The sequence below is a fragment of the Rhamphochromis sp. 'chilingali' genome, assembly GCF_963969265.1.
Source record: "Rhamphochromis sp. 'chilingali' genome assembly, chromosome: 5".
NCBI lineage: Eukaryota > Metazoa > Chordata > Actinopteri > Cichliformes > Cichlidae > Rhamphochromis > Rhamphochromis sp. 'chilingali'.
Window position 1 is genome coordinate 42,915,315 of NC_137932.1, and position 14,471 is coordinate 42,929,785.

The following is a 14,471-nucleotide window of genomic DNA, read 5'->3' on the forward strand; positions in this document are numbered from 1 at the left end:
CCTTTGAGCTAATATTGTTCTATGCAGGTGTAGCTGGAGCAGCATGTTAGTACGAGGCGTCAAACCAGACAAAAGAGAGAGAAGCTACAGGGCTGTCATCAAGGTGGAAAGAGACGATGACTTTCACCACAGGAGAGGTTGAGACTATTCAAGTGCTCGAGAGAAAACAAGTTAAAGATGGCTGAAGGATGAAGAAGCTGCTCATAAAATTAGAACCCAGAAAGTTCGAGATTAACATTCGTAAGTGAGCACTTATTCTAAAGTGACTTTATAATCAATTACTAAGGCGAAGAAGAACTGTTCTGTTTTAAAAAGAGGACAACTGCAAGGACACGCTCACTGAGTATGTGTGTGCTTAGAGTGTGCTTATTCAGAGGAGCAGACTGGTATGAAGAAGCAGACATGCAAACAAAAAAAGGTAAATAAATCATCTGAATCCAGCTGTTTTTGTTAGAAAAAATATATTTCTCAAAAAGCTAGAACATTTTTTTAAGCTAAATTAGGTTCAAAGCCAAAAAGAGCACGTCTTTGTGTTCATGTGAACCCCTCTACACACAGCCGAGAGTATGCAGCAATGACTGCAGTGCAAACTCTGGTAACAGAAAACAACTTTTAGCCAAAACATCAGAAAAACTGATCCAAACAACCTGAAAACTCAGCACTGCATTCACTCAGGTCCGCAGCAATACACCTGGCAATTTACAACTGACCTAATTCTCCATTTTGAACCACGAAGGATCAATTCTCACACTCTTGTACGCCACAGTAATTGTGGCTTTCCTATTACACATCTAGGTCTTTTTCTACGGAAAACTAGCTTATAAAATCTGAAATAACTGACAGTGGCTGAAATGTGCATTGCTTTACTTGAAAGGCGTGTATAAGAGCAGGAACATTTACCTCGTACTCCTGAGAGAAGTGCAGACCATCGTTGGCCTTGAGTCTCTCAATGTGGTCGGCCAGGTCACAAACAGCGATGGGAGGATGTTCCCTCATCCCTGCAGAGACAGCGAGAGTGGTGAGTGCCGTCCATCACAGACACACATGCACAGAAATGTGTGCGCACACAGAGTGCAGATGCATGTTGAAGGCTCAGTGTTAACTGGTCGCAGTGATATGAGGTGACAGTGAGAGTGCTGTGTGCTGAGCAGAGGGATGATGTCTGGCTGTGCAGCTCTTCAACAGCATGCTGTAACCACGCTGCAGATGAGCACCAACTAGCATGCTGATTGGTTAAAGAAATCCCATAAAGCAGTAGGTGAGTGGGAAGGTGGCTGGGGTGCAAAAAATACAGCATTTTTAACTGATGTGGTCAAATATATATGTATATATTTTAACTTAATGGTAGATGTATTGCTTTATTAAATTAGATAGACAGTCTACATTTAGCGCTAATGAAACCCACTTGGTGTAAAATAGCTGACATGGGCAGGTCATGAGAAGAGAAGGTGATGGTGATAAATGGGAGGTCTCTACTTCTAAAGGCTTCTATGTAAAACAGAAAAGGGCACCAGGCGGGAATGAAAGGAAACATTAGTAAAACACAGGAGGATTGAAAACTAACTTGGAGTATTCGGGCAACTGAGGACACTGGAACCTGTGTGGGAAAGATGAGGCAAAACCAAAGCACAGGGGTCAGTTAGGACAAGAGGACACAAGGAACAGTGAGGAAGGAGCTGCCCTACTCAGCAAAGACTTAAGAGACGCTGAACACAACTTTCCCAGATGGCTAAATAACATTTAAAAGAATTTAACATCAGTTTCACTGTAATCAATAAACTGACTGTGCTTCGTATCTGTTTGTTCTTTGGTTTCATTTGAAGTGGTCCGACTCAGCTGTCCATTTTGGGTTAAACTGGGCTGTCTCGGTCCAACATTGCTGTTATTAGCACCTTTGGATGTTTGGTTCTTGGCACTCTTACATCTGTGTTTAACCACAGCTGCCAAGAATAAAACGTCTCCCTTTTTTCATTTTCAAAATGAGGATTTCTTTAGGCAAGGAGCATTAAAGCCTCAAGAAGCTCATCATCTTACTCTTGACACTTAAAGGCCCTTACCCCTGTGTTTGAAGGTCCTTCATTCCCAGTGAAGTATACTTTACATATTTGCTAAGGAGATCTTAATGCAAACGACATTCTTTTAGACACACGTTCATCGTCATCTCACAGACACATTGGTTTAGGTTGGGTGTGATCAATGACTCTGTAACAGAGTCATTGATCACACCCAACCTGAAATTTATTGTAGTGGTGATTTTCTCACTACTGTCCCAGAGAGGAAAAAACAGCTGAAACCAGAAGCATATGTACCAATATATGTAAGATGCATTTAAAAAAACTTGCAGCCATAATAAACCAGCACAGTATCTGTTTAATGCTCTGGAATGAGATGTTTACGTCCTGGAACCTGTCTATGCACAGCAGTAGCCAACGTTTAGCCAACTTTTAGCTTTTTTTGGTTTGTTCTTATTTGCTTTAAGTCATGATTGTATTAAAGTGGTTTTACTGTCCCTGTGCCAATAGGAACTTTGTCTTTTCACTTTCATTTAAACAGCAGCTTCAGAACAGCTGCTCAGACTCTGGCCAAGATGGCTGCTTCTAAAAGGATTTGGGCACGATAACCAATCACAAGACCTCAGTAACTCACCCGAGTAATAATATAGTGAACGTCTTTTTGTTTTTTGCCAGTGTTGTAAAATTATTGCAAACTTAATTCACAACTTCAGTCTTTGCTACATTACGAACAAAATCATTTGGGTAAAAAGAATGCTTATTGAACCTGAAATTGCTCGTTGTGATAATTTAAACAATATATGTCATATGTGCTGAATGATACCTGGAACAACAAAACAAAAACCTTCATATTTAGAAGTATGGGTCTGAAAGCAGCATCATAAGAAAATCTGTCACAATTGAGGCTGACCTTGGTGCTGTGGACTGATTGGACTAAAGTCTAAGTTTGATTTTGTGCTAAAGCAAGAAATATGCAATAAATACACTCGACATGAGATCAAAGGTGTTGTTTTAGTTATTGATTTATGATTGCAGCAAATGGGAGAGCAGATCTACTTTATACAGTCCAACCAAGATTAAGATTATGTTGCTGAGAGAACTTTCATTTCCAACAGTGCTTGTTTTGAATAAAATAACTCCAAAATATTACAAAATGGTGCAAATATTAAGACTAAACATGTGTAACTACATGAGAGCACATTGATTAGGTGTGGCCTAACATCGTTGGGTGTGGCCTAACAGTTGAAGAGTGTCCATTTAAGCTACGTGCTGCAAAGACGTCAGGTTGCAACAGAAGCAAAAACACTGAAAGTTTGGAGCGTTTTTGGAGCTTTGATCCAGCGCCTCTGCATCCTCATCTACTCCAATCTCATCCATACTGTAACCAAAATAGCAGCGTGTAGCATAAAATAGAGGCAATCATTAGTAACATGTAACAATTTTATTAACTCGTCACTATATGTGAATTCTGTATATGTGAATGCTTAATAGAAACACTAAAACTTGATGTTGTTCCAACAAGACTTTTATGGTGATGTGTTTGGTGCTGAAGAAGAGATTTTCTTTTTCAGATACAGACTCGTGTTTCCTTATTTTGCTCTGCGCTTTCTTCGGTTGCCACAGATGTCCCAGAATGAGCCTTGGTGGGAAGTTACAACGAGTTTGGCCGCCATTATCTCAGAAGGGAGCAAATTAAAAAACAGCAGAAGCAGTGAGTACCAGCTCGTGTCTGAGTGCGCCTTCAGCCCTGATTGTTTCACAAGCAGGGCAAAAATAATTAGCTCAAGCTGAAGTAGTAACATGCTCAGAGTTCGAGATCATGACCAGACTTGCATTTATTAATGAACATAGTCTTTAAGCACACAAAGCGTTGTTGGTCTTTTGTGTTAGTGTATTCCTGTGTGAATGATTTCCCTTCATTGATAAAACTATTATAACACTTTTTAAATCTGTGGCTTCTGCAGAGTCAGTTTTGTGTTTCCTTGTGTTTTGCATTCATTCATACCATACCACCTTTATTTATAAAGCACTTTAACATAAAACCAGAGTTCACAAAGTGCTGTACATGCTAAAAGCATAAGTAAAGAAAATTAAAATGAGATAAGATAAAATAAATAACTAAAAAACTAAAATAAATTGAAACATGTCAAAACAAATTGAGTCAACCCCTCTAATCAATGCCAAAGGCTTCAGCGAATAAATATGTTTTAAGAAGACTTTTAAATTCAGAGAGAGAAGAGGCCTGCCTAACATGCAAGGGTAGATCATTCCACAACTTTGGAGCAACTACAGCAAAAGCACGATCACCTTTAGATTTATACTTAGTTTTTGGTACCATGTTTAGTAGTTACTACGTTATCATCCCTTGTGTATCATGTTTGTTTATGTATTCTTTGAAGCTTTGAGTTGTTTCTGTGTTTCCTGTTTGGTTTCATTGTAACTTTTTGTTTATTTCTTTAAAGTTGTGAACTTTTTGCACCCTTGTGTATCTCTTGTTGTGTTTGAATTGTAGCTAGTGTTTAGTTACTGTTCTCTGTTATTTGAGTTTAGTTTCCTCACAGTTGCCTTTGTTCAGCACAGCTTGTGTATCGCGGTCATCCACCGAGTTAGCTCCTGTTGTACTGCTTTGTGTTTATTTGTACTTTCCCCGTCTCACTGTTTTGATCGTCTGCACCTCTGTCCCAACTGTCTCCAATCCCTTAATCACTCCATGTGTATATATAGTTTTATCTTTGCCTCAGTCTTTCATGCATTTCCTTCTGTGATCTCGTGAGCTTGTTTGGATTATATTGTCTTTAAACTCTGCGTCAGCTTCGTTGAGTGGCCTTCTGTTAAATCAGTCTGCCTACATTGTCTGCATTGGGTTCTTTAACCTGCTTTAGCTCCTGTCTCTTCAAACCCTGTTCCCGTTTCAGAAACCCTACGTTCTTCTGATTGGTTAACTAATTGAAAACTACTGAGGGACAACACCCAGTGACTCATACTGGATCAAATCGTCCATTAATTCCACTGCAATTCATTTAGAAGGTGCACATGAGGCTTACTGCCCTGCTAGACAGACATAAATGGAACTAAATGACAAATATTTAAACTGGAGAAACCTCTAGAGAAAAAACAATGATTATACAGCACGAGTCAGTAGTTTGGACTCCAACCCAAAAACTGCAGATTATCTCTGTGGCAGCATTTGTATTTTATTGATTTAGTTCACCTGATGGCCTTGTCTGTAGAGTGATATAAGGAAGTCCATGATGGAAGTAGAAAATAAAATGAAAAAGCTGTGTGAAGTTTAAATAAATTTATATCATTACTTGTTTTTTGTTTTTTTAACATTATCATGTGTTGTATACACATTATATTAAAGAGGGAAATGAAGATTTTCATAGTTTAATTCTGTTACCTGATATGAACCTGGAAATTCTACAAAAGTAAAATGGCCCCGGTCACCCGAACTGACAACTAAAAGTTGTGGAGCGTTTCCATTTTATTGAAAAAAAAAAGAGATCACAGTTTGACTTCATTATCATGATATCATCTGTCATTTTTTCCAGTGTTTTGTTATGAGTAACGTCGAGGCCACCCAGCGTGCAGAGGTTGTCAAATGAGCTGATGAATTTATGCTCGAGTAAACAACATCTGCCAAAATCCCTCCTGCTGCTGCCACCACAGGTAAATGCCACCCATCTCAAGAGAGAAGAACGTGGACAAAAAAACAATGACATACTTTATGCTTAAAACTTCCCACTGAAAGACAGGTGGGAGAAAAGGATAAGAGAAGATGCTGGGAGGCGTAGAACAGATGAAAAACAAAGCTAAAAATCAGTTAAACAGTCAGATGGGAGAATGAATGAGGACACAAAGAGACGATAAAACAGAAAAACAGAGCTACAGTATGCATGCAGACTAAAAATATGAAAACTAATTGTTTATAAGTAATTCTTATGGGAATAAAGGGTTACTAAGTTACTGGGACAAAGTCCTCGCTAGGAGGTCAGGGTGAATGGACAGCTCAACGATCACTGGATGTGAAGACATTCGATTTCCCTTTTGAACATCTGAATAGAAATATCTCACTCTAATTGCTTTCATGGTAAATTTAGTCTTTGATTGCACAATCATACGGAAAGAAAATCTAAGGTTTCATGCATCAGGCCATAACTTACAAATTTAGCATCATTCTTATTCAACAAAAACTAAGCCAAGGCAAAGCTTTCTGAAGATTTTATACTTCATTCAGGTTGAGGTCTGGGCTTTGACATCTTGGTTATTTTCTTTTCTCCTAACAGATTTGCTGGTGCTCTTGTTATTATTCCCTTTCTTCTGTGGGCCATTTTCATCCAAGGCTTCCTGTAGCTGTTGGACAGACGCTCTCAAATTAGATAGAAGAGATCATGTCTGACATAATGACTTCAAGGTGTCCATGTCCCAGCTCATGCTGCCATGTTTAAAGAGAAGAGGTGTAAAAAAGGCCACACTTGTCAGTCAAAGTGATGTTTACTTTCCAAATTAGTAAATCTAAACATATAAATAATTTTTTGTGACATTATGTTCTAAGTTGAAACCATTGTATAAGTTTTGTTGTTCAAATTTAGATGATGAGGAAATGATTAAGATGTAAACCTATAGGGGGTGGGGCTAAATAAGTATATACTTCTGCTTACTCCTTTTCAATCAACTGCGTGGAATAATATTATGAAATGTTGGTGACTGTATATGTTTGAAATAAAAATGAACTGAACTTTAACATTTGACGTGCTTACCGAGTCCTGTAGACCAGAAGATGAAGCATTTGCATTTTTTGCAGATTGCACAGTTTGACCTTGTGGTGAAATTGAGACTTGCACATACTGGGAAGACTGGTGACTATTTTGAATGTTTCTCCATTTGACAATAATCTTTGTAACTGCAGAATGACTTTAAGTAATTTGGAAATGGTTTTATATCCCTTTCCAGATTGATGGGCAACAACAAGATTTCCCTGAAATCACTGCTGATTCTGTCATCTTTGCATTTTGTGTCAACACACCTGAATGCTCCAGACCAGAAAACTGTCAAAACCTCTGCTTTTATACACTTGCTCATCAAGTGCAGTTAATTAGTAGAACCTGGCTGCCACTTGCACCTCTTTCCATGGACACTGTAAATATGTATTTTATTCATACAGCGCTTCTGCATTTGTCTCTGACGAATTAGTAATGATGTGTTTAAAACATCACATGTTATACACTGCCAGTGAAAAGCTTGAACACCTCCATTTTTCCAGTTTTACTGCAATTCAAGTTGTTCAAGTCCAATGAAACGGTACAAAAGGTAAGAGATGAACCGCCAGAGGTTAAAAGGTTACAGCAAAATGAAAAATAGTGTGTATTTCACAATCATACAAAAAGTCCTTTTTTCAGGGAACACAAAACGGGTGAACACTTTAAAGCTGTTCTGCAGGAGGCTGATCAAGCCTCGAAAGGTGGTGTTACTGATTTCTGCAGGTGTTCTGGATTAAAATAAAAGCAGTGTGCCACACATTTATGGGAACCTCTGCAACAGATATGGGAACAACTTTGATTTCTATTGTAGAAAGAATGACACAAGTGTGTTCAGCTGTTATCAGCCAAAGGAGGCGACTGTGATGAGTCAAAGCGGAGAATACATTTTGGTCTATGTGGTGAGAATAAGGCACGGCGGGACCACAGATCAACATTCAGAGCCATTTTATTTACACTTCTCACCACGAAACAACACCACACACACCTGAGTCCCTGTGTTTTAACTCGGCGGGTGTGATTACGGATGCTGAGCAGGTGCGTCCGCCCTCCCTGCACGGCATCGCAGACCACGCCCCACCACAGTCTATAAATTGATTCCAAGATTTCTTGCTTCCAATTGTTTATTTGTACTATACTTTCATTTCAAAGTGCAATGAGACAATAAACGGCATAATTTTCAATAAAAACAGGAAAAAGTGGGGTTTTCTGAAACTTTTGACCAGCAGAGTACTTATCTAATTTTAGAACCTGGTACAGACCAGGTGATTTGGTTTTATTATGTCCCGATGCACACAACCTTAGAGTGTTTACATGCTTTTTCACATGAAAATTATGGATGGAAATCAGACATTTTTCTCAGAAATAAACATCAGACTAAGCCAGCTGAAAACTGTTTAGTTATAGACGGACTTCCTGCCTCCAAAAACATGCATTAGGAGACACGGCTGCCCCAGAAACAATATGCCACCCAGGCTTTAACAGCACGATAATGAAGTTAACAAAATGCAGAAGTATGATGTCTCACACACACTTTGTTTTAACGCCACGTTTTCAAAGTAACGGAGTAAGGGAATAGGAGGCAGTGAATGAAATCACTGTGACAAACATGAGTGGGAGTCAGTTTTTCAGTTTTGCATCAATAATTAGCACTAGATGTTTAAATTCATGCTAATATATGGCCCTCCTGACAGTGTGTGTGGTGATGGCACATTTTTAATTAAAGTATGTGATAAACAAAATGGTTAGATTAACTGACTGTCCAAGAAATGTGATTTATTTGTTACGTTGCATTCATTACTGGAATGAATGCAAAGTCAGTCAGTCTGTGTCTGAGCAAGGCATTCTTAAAATTTCACCCCCAACCAGCCTGAGCCTGGTTCTGCCCGAGGTTTCTTCCTGTTAAAAGAGACTTTTCCCTCCCACAGTCGCTAAGGGCTTGTTCATAGGGGGTCGTCTGATTGTTGGGATTGTGTCTTTACCTAAAATATGAAGCGCCTTAAGACAACTGTTGTTGTGATTTGGCTCTATGTAAGTAAAACTTAACTGATGAAATTAAACTGAACTAAAAAAAAAAATCTCTAAAATCACGTTGCTAAACTTGCTAACTTAGGACTCCACCCTCTCATGAAAATATCACTTCTGACGTGAAAAGAACAACAACATGGAGACAAAGTGCCAAATATGAATGAAGATATTTTCTAAAGCAGTTGTTTCATGTTCTTGCACAGACACTAAAACACAAGTTTTAAAACCGTGTAAGTCTCATCCAAAAATGACTGAGGTGACACTGATACTTGAGAAACTGAATCTGACAGTTAGTTGTCACCTGTCACCTCAAAAACAGGATCCTTCATTATATTTCTGGGTGTCAATGGATTCAGTAACACAATCCTTCAGTGATAATTTCTCAGCACCTTTAGAAACAGAAACTGGATGCAACTGGTAAAAATTTAGACCTCAGTAAAAGGCTGTTTATGGGGCTGAATGTTTGCATGTGCATGTGTTTGTGTGTCCATGCCTTGTGTCTGATAGTTGAGTCTCCTCATCTCCACAGGATCTGACGAGTGGGCCAGCAGCGAGTCCTTCACTCCTGCCATGTGCTCATCCTTGGCTGGAGACGTTCGTTTCCTGGAGAAAAAGCAAAACCAATTTAACGTTACATAATGTACCAACAGGCCAAATGGGTATTAATGACTCCAAATGAGCAAATTTCTAAACTTTATTTTCTGGAAAATACTGGGAAAAAAGAATCTGCAACAAGCTACTGTGCAAAAAACAATAAGGATTACACGTAATTTGAGCATACTTTATAGATGATGAAAAGCGTTGTAGAATGTCTGAGGACTAAAACTTTGGCTGCAAGCAGTGTCCTCCTATTTGCAATATTGAGCTGGTTTGCTCTGACTTTTCAATTTTATAGGAATTTTAATGTATTTGTTTTAAATTTTATTTTATGGCCCAAGAAAAGTTTCTACTAAACAATAAACACAGACTTAAAATCAGTAACAATATAATTCCTGAAACAGACCAGCAACCTAAAGTTTACTCAGTCACTTGACCCTGGACTGGATACGTGAATAAAATCTGTCGATGGGTAACAATGTGTCCAGTCTTGGTTCCTGATTCCAGGGTTGCACAGAATTTCAGCTAAAACCCACTGAAAGACGACGCTCAAAGACGACGCTCAAAGACGACGCTGAAGGCGCCATACCAAGCATCAAAAGAACATTAAGAATTGATTAAAAAGCGAAAGGTGGCGAGCCAGAAAAATACATCCTGTTATAGCTCAATTTGGTTGAAAGGGCATCTTTTATTTCTCAGCACTTCTAAACTCCTTAGACATCCAGATGAGTCACATCCAGACCCTTCTCTGATGACACAGTTTTCCAAACAAAATGAGTGAAATCAGTTCAAATGTTAGTGGCTCATGTTGGTATTTATTTAACAGGGCTTTATCATTAGTGAAGTATCTGTTGTACTTGGGAATATTAAACGTGTAAGTATGACCTAATATTTACAGTATGCTACTGAACTGCACAGTAGAAGCTTTCTCCATTTACTTTTCAAACACTGATTTAAGATCATCAGCTGCCTGTTTCAAAGATTTTCAGACACACCTGATTTGCATAAAGTAGCCTCGACCCAAACTTTACGCAAATAAAGAGTGGGCAACTCAACACCCCCTCTCTGGAAATGTGGCGATACGAGACTGCATTGCACGGCTGCTACACAGACAATGAGAAATGCAAATGACTCCTTTAAAACAGAAATATGACACTAAAATTCATCTGCTCAGCTCAAACAGCTATAGCCCCTTTAAATGAACCGTTAATTTGCATTCCTTAAATGTAATAACTACATTAGGGTTGAAGTGCAGGCAAACCTGAGTGTTTCACCTTGAAACAGAACGTCCTTATATTTAAAACATCTCTTGATAAACGGATATTATATATATTTTATACATTTTGAATTAGGGACTGTGGAAAGTAAATGGAGCCCATACATCATCAATCAGCCCACGCATACGTGACACATATATTCACAGGTGTGTATTCAGCATGATTTTTGCAGGTAACACAAACAGGAGAGTGAAATGCCATTGTGATGTCAGTTATTGCCTCTTGGTGATATCAGGATTCGATTTTTCCATGTCTACAATTTGTTTTGAAGGCTGCTTCTGCAGGTGTGTGAGGGGCTGAGAGGTGAAGAAAGCATGAAGGGAGAATTATTCTGGAGGGAAAGATCAGCCGGATTTGTGAACTCGACACTCGACACAGAGCTGAAGAGCAGAAAACAGACGCACAAAGAGACAAACATGCTAAAATGTAGTCTCACACGCTGACACTGAAGACACACATGCTTAGAGGGGCAGTCAATTGAAGCCGATATGCCTGAAAACCAAACAAAAAGAAGACAGCTCACAGACACTGACGTGGGGCTGTGATTTGAACGTGTAACAGAAACAAGTATCTGTCACTTCAAATCATCACTGTCAGCAAATGTAGACACGTCTGACCCACAAAGCATGTTTACACAGCATGCACGATGTGCAAGGGCAGGCAGGAGAGGTTGGAGGGTGGGAGGGTGGAAACAGACAGGAGCACTAACCTTTCTTGTTTGCTGCATCCACAGAAAGTAGGCAGACAGTTAGCAAGGAGGAAGAAACAGAGAGGATTCATTTACAAGTCGTCAGAGGACCTGACAGAGTTCATTGCTTCACCTCACAAACTACTCCTTCATCTCATCTTTGACCTGATCTCATTTTCTAATAAAATCTGATGTAGTTCATGAACAAAGAGAGAGTGTTTTTAATATTTCTAATGATCTCCACAGAGCAACCTGGAACAAATTACTGTAACCTGAATGGAAGGCTGGTTTCACAGTCTGTGGAACGTGATGAAGCAGCCGTCTCCTCTGAACATCAACCCACAGTGCTGAAAGGGCCAAAAACCAAAGTTCTTCTAATGGTCATTGGAGACTGGCTCTAAAAGCCAGCCAAGAGTCACAGACTCCCGAGTGAAAGTGTCGAAGCTTACAGCAGAAATAAACATGTTTACAAAAAACTTCCCCTCTTCATAGCAGCCGTGTGGTGGATGAATTTGTGTTTTTTATTTTGTTAAAGCATAAAGTCTACATGAGGGGTTGGCTGCGTTTATTGATAGGTGGAAGGTGACGCAGCAGGGTGTAGCTGCTAGGCTTCGTCTCAGTCCATCTATCTGCAGTATTTGTGCTGCTGGTGAGACAAATCCTGTCTTTTTCTTTTATTTGGAATGAATTAGCCGATGGCTGTGAATTGGACCTGTATAGTTTATGAATGCAGCATGCTAACCTAGCCTCCTGGCTAAGCTAATAACAACACTGCACCTTCTGGTCACTTCTGGGTCATAAACCCATGGCTATCCATTTCTATGGTTGGTATTAATTCCAACTTTTGCATCAGTTTTCCCCTCAAAAAAAATTGTAAGTGAAACTACCAAGCAGCCTCTTTATATTTCAGTTTAGCATGCATGAGTCGATATTGGTATACATAAGCTAACTGTGTTGAAAACTTTTCTTGTGACTAATGACCTAATTCAAGTTTCATGATTTTCAAAATAAATGGAATCATGTGAGGCTTACAGTAAAAACACACCCAACAATCTAAAATACCCCTTAATTAGACGCACTTAAAGTCTTAGTAACTCTAAGATATCTGAATATGTCAATATTAGTTAAAAATGTCACCAAGTCTTCACAATCTCAGGCAATATTTATATTTGTATGTATTTTTTACCTAACTAAAAAAAATTGATCTTGGAAAAACAAAGGATTTTGTTTGACGTTGGACTACAGCAAAAGGAAGAATGAGGAAAAAGACAAAACAAATTGTGCCTCTGAGCAGCGCAGCAGCCATATGGAGGCCCTCGTCAGCCCAGTCAGTAACTCCAGATGTTTGACCCAAGAACAGCAAGCACGAGCCAACTGTCAGGCTTGAAGAGCAGGGCCGCGAGGTAGCTCGCAGCACCTCCCTCCCATATGCCATGGAGGACCTTTGCCTTCAGGCCGGCTCAAACAAGACAAATGTCTGTCTCTATTCTAGAAAATCTTCCACTCTGACCGTTTCCTGGCACTCGGTTCTAATAAAATCTTCTTGTCATCTGTTGTGCTGAAGAAAATGCTTCAGGTCTCTCTGTGGACTCAGCTCGATGATATGAGGAGGAACACAATGAGCATGTACTGCCTCCAAGGTTTACCAAAAGTGTTGCTTCTCTCACAACAGATGACAAAAAAGGATCATCTGTATCCTGATGCTTCTGTTACTTAGTTTCAGGGAATAAAAGTGTAATTTTTTTTTTTTTTTTACATCTGATAGTTTGACATGTAAACGTTTTTTTTTTAAATAAAGTTTATAAAAATATATATGAACAAACTGCTCTGCTAACTGAAATGACAAAGCGGTAACTAGAAAAAGTAATTTAGATGTGAGTGTATTCCATTTTTTGTTATTTCACCAAAATGCTGCAGTGAGAGGATTCAGGAAAAACTAGAAAAATGGATCTTTCTAGTTTTTCTCCTCTGCTCACATTCAAAGTCTTGAACTATCAGAGCGCCCAGTGACGTGACACCATGGTCTCACTCTCAAATACCAACTTTAAAGCAGATTACTCACAAGATGGAGAGGAAATGGTGTCTTACTAATTTACTTCATTTACTTTGCTTTTTGACAGAGCTTAAAGCTGGATCGAGTGACCCTGAATTCATCCTCCACAGGCTTCCCATGATGCACTGAGCGTTTCTCCTTCTCTCACCATTTGTTTATAAACCATTTAATTATGAGTTATTATTAACCTCTGTCTCTCTTCCACAGTGTGTCTTTTGTCCTGTCTCCCTCCCCTCAGCTTCAACCAGCGCAGCAGATGGCCCCGCCCCTCACTGAGCCTGGTCCTATCAGGGGTTTCTTCCTGTTAAAAGGAAGTTTTTCCTTCCCACTGTTCATGGAGGGCCCCTAGCTGCTTACCCTAACCCTAACCAGTCTCTGTATTACTATAGGGTCTTTACGTTGCAATATTAAGCACCTTGAGGTGACTGTTGTTGTGACTTGGTGCTATATAATCTTAAAAACCTCATATTCATATTATCCCAGTGAAGCCCTTCCCTCTCAGCCTGCAGGCTTCTTTGTGGTTCATAGAATCCCTTAAAGTAGGATGGGAGACAGAGCTTCAGATATCCTTCCTGTGGATCCAGTTTGAGTTCAGGAGACAAACACCCTTTTCACTTTTAAGATCATACTTAAAATTTTCCTTTTTGATAATAAAGAAAAATTAGGGCTGAATCAGGTCATCTTGAACAATCTCTTAGATATGTCACTACAGGCTCAGCCCGATGGAGGACTTCCCATCATGTATTGAGTATTAGTTTTCTACTGTATTGCATATCATTACATTTCGTCCTTTGTCTTCCATAGTTTAGGTTCTGTTGCTATCTCTGTGCGCTCGTTTTACCCTGACACGTTCCATAAAGCTGCTGTTTCCTACGCCTGGTTCTGCTGCGATCATTTCCTCTTAAAAAGACATTCTTCCTTCCTACTATTGCAAATTAGGGTATGTACTAAAACTGATTAAAATCATATTCAGTCACTGATAGATCCACTACATTAATTTAATAATTTAGCATTTTAACAAAACAGGAACCTTTGTCTTTACTTGAATATTCACTGAAG

General features: G+C 39.2%; 1 protein-coding gene across 10 annotated transcripts in view; it reads right to left on the bottom strand.

The window, feature by feature from the left end:
* The window catches only part of ptprfa (protein tyrosine phosphatase receptor type Fa), a 348,653-nt gene that overhangs the window by 32,023 nt on the left and 302,159 nt on the right, over positions 1-14,471 (bottom strand). For 7 of the 10 annotated variants that reach the window (XM_080882891.1, XM_080882895.1, XM_080882890.1 and 4 more), the window contains 3 exons: positions 9,291-9,400; positions 1,565-1,597; positions 901-998 (listed from right to left, as the gene is read on the bottom strand). In XM_080882891.1, the coding sequence (XP_080739017.1) occupies positions 901-998; positions 1,565-1,597; positions 9,291-9,400 (241 nt within the window). The remainder of the gene's footprint in view (positions 1-900; positions 999-1,564; positions 1,598-9,290; positions 9,401-14,471) is intronic. The other 3 variants (XM_080882887.1, XM_080882893.1, XM_080882892.1) reach the window with 1 other exon arrangement.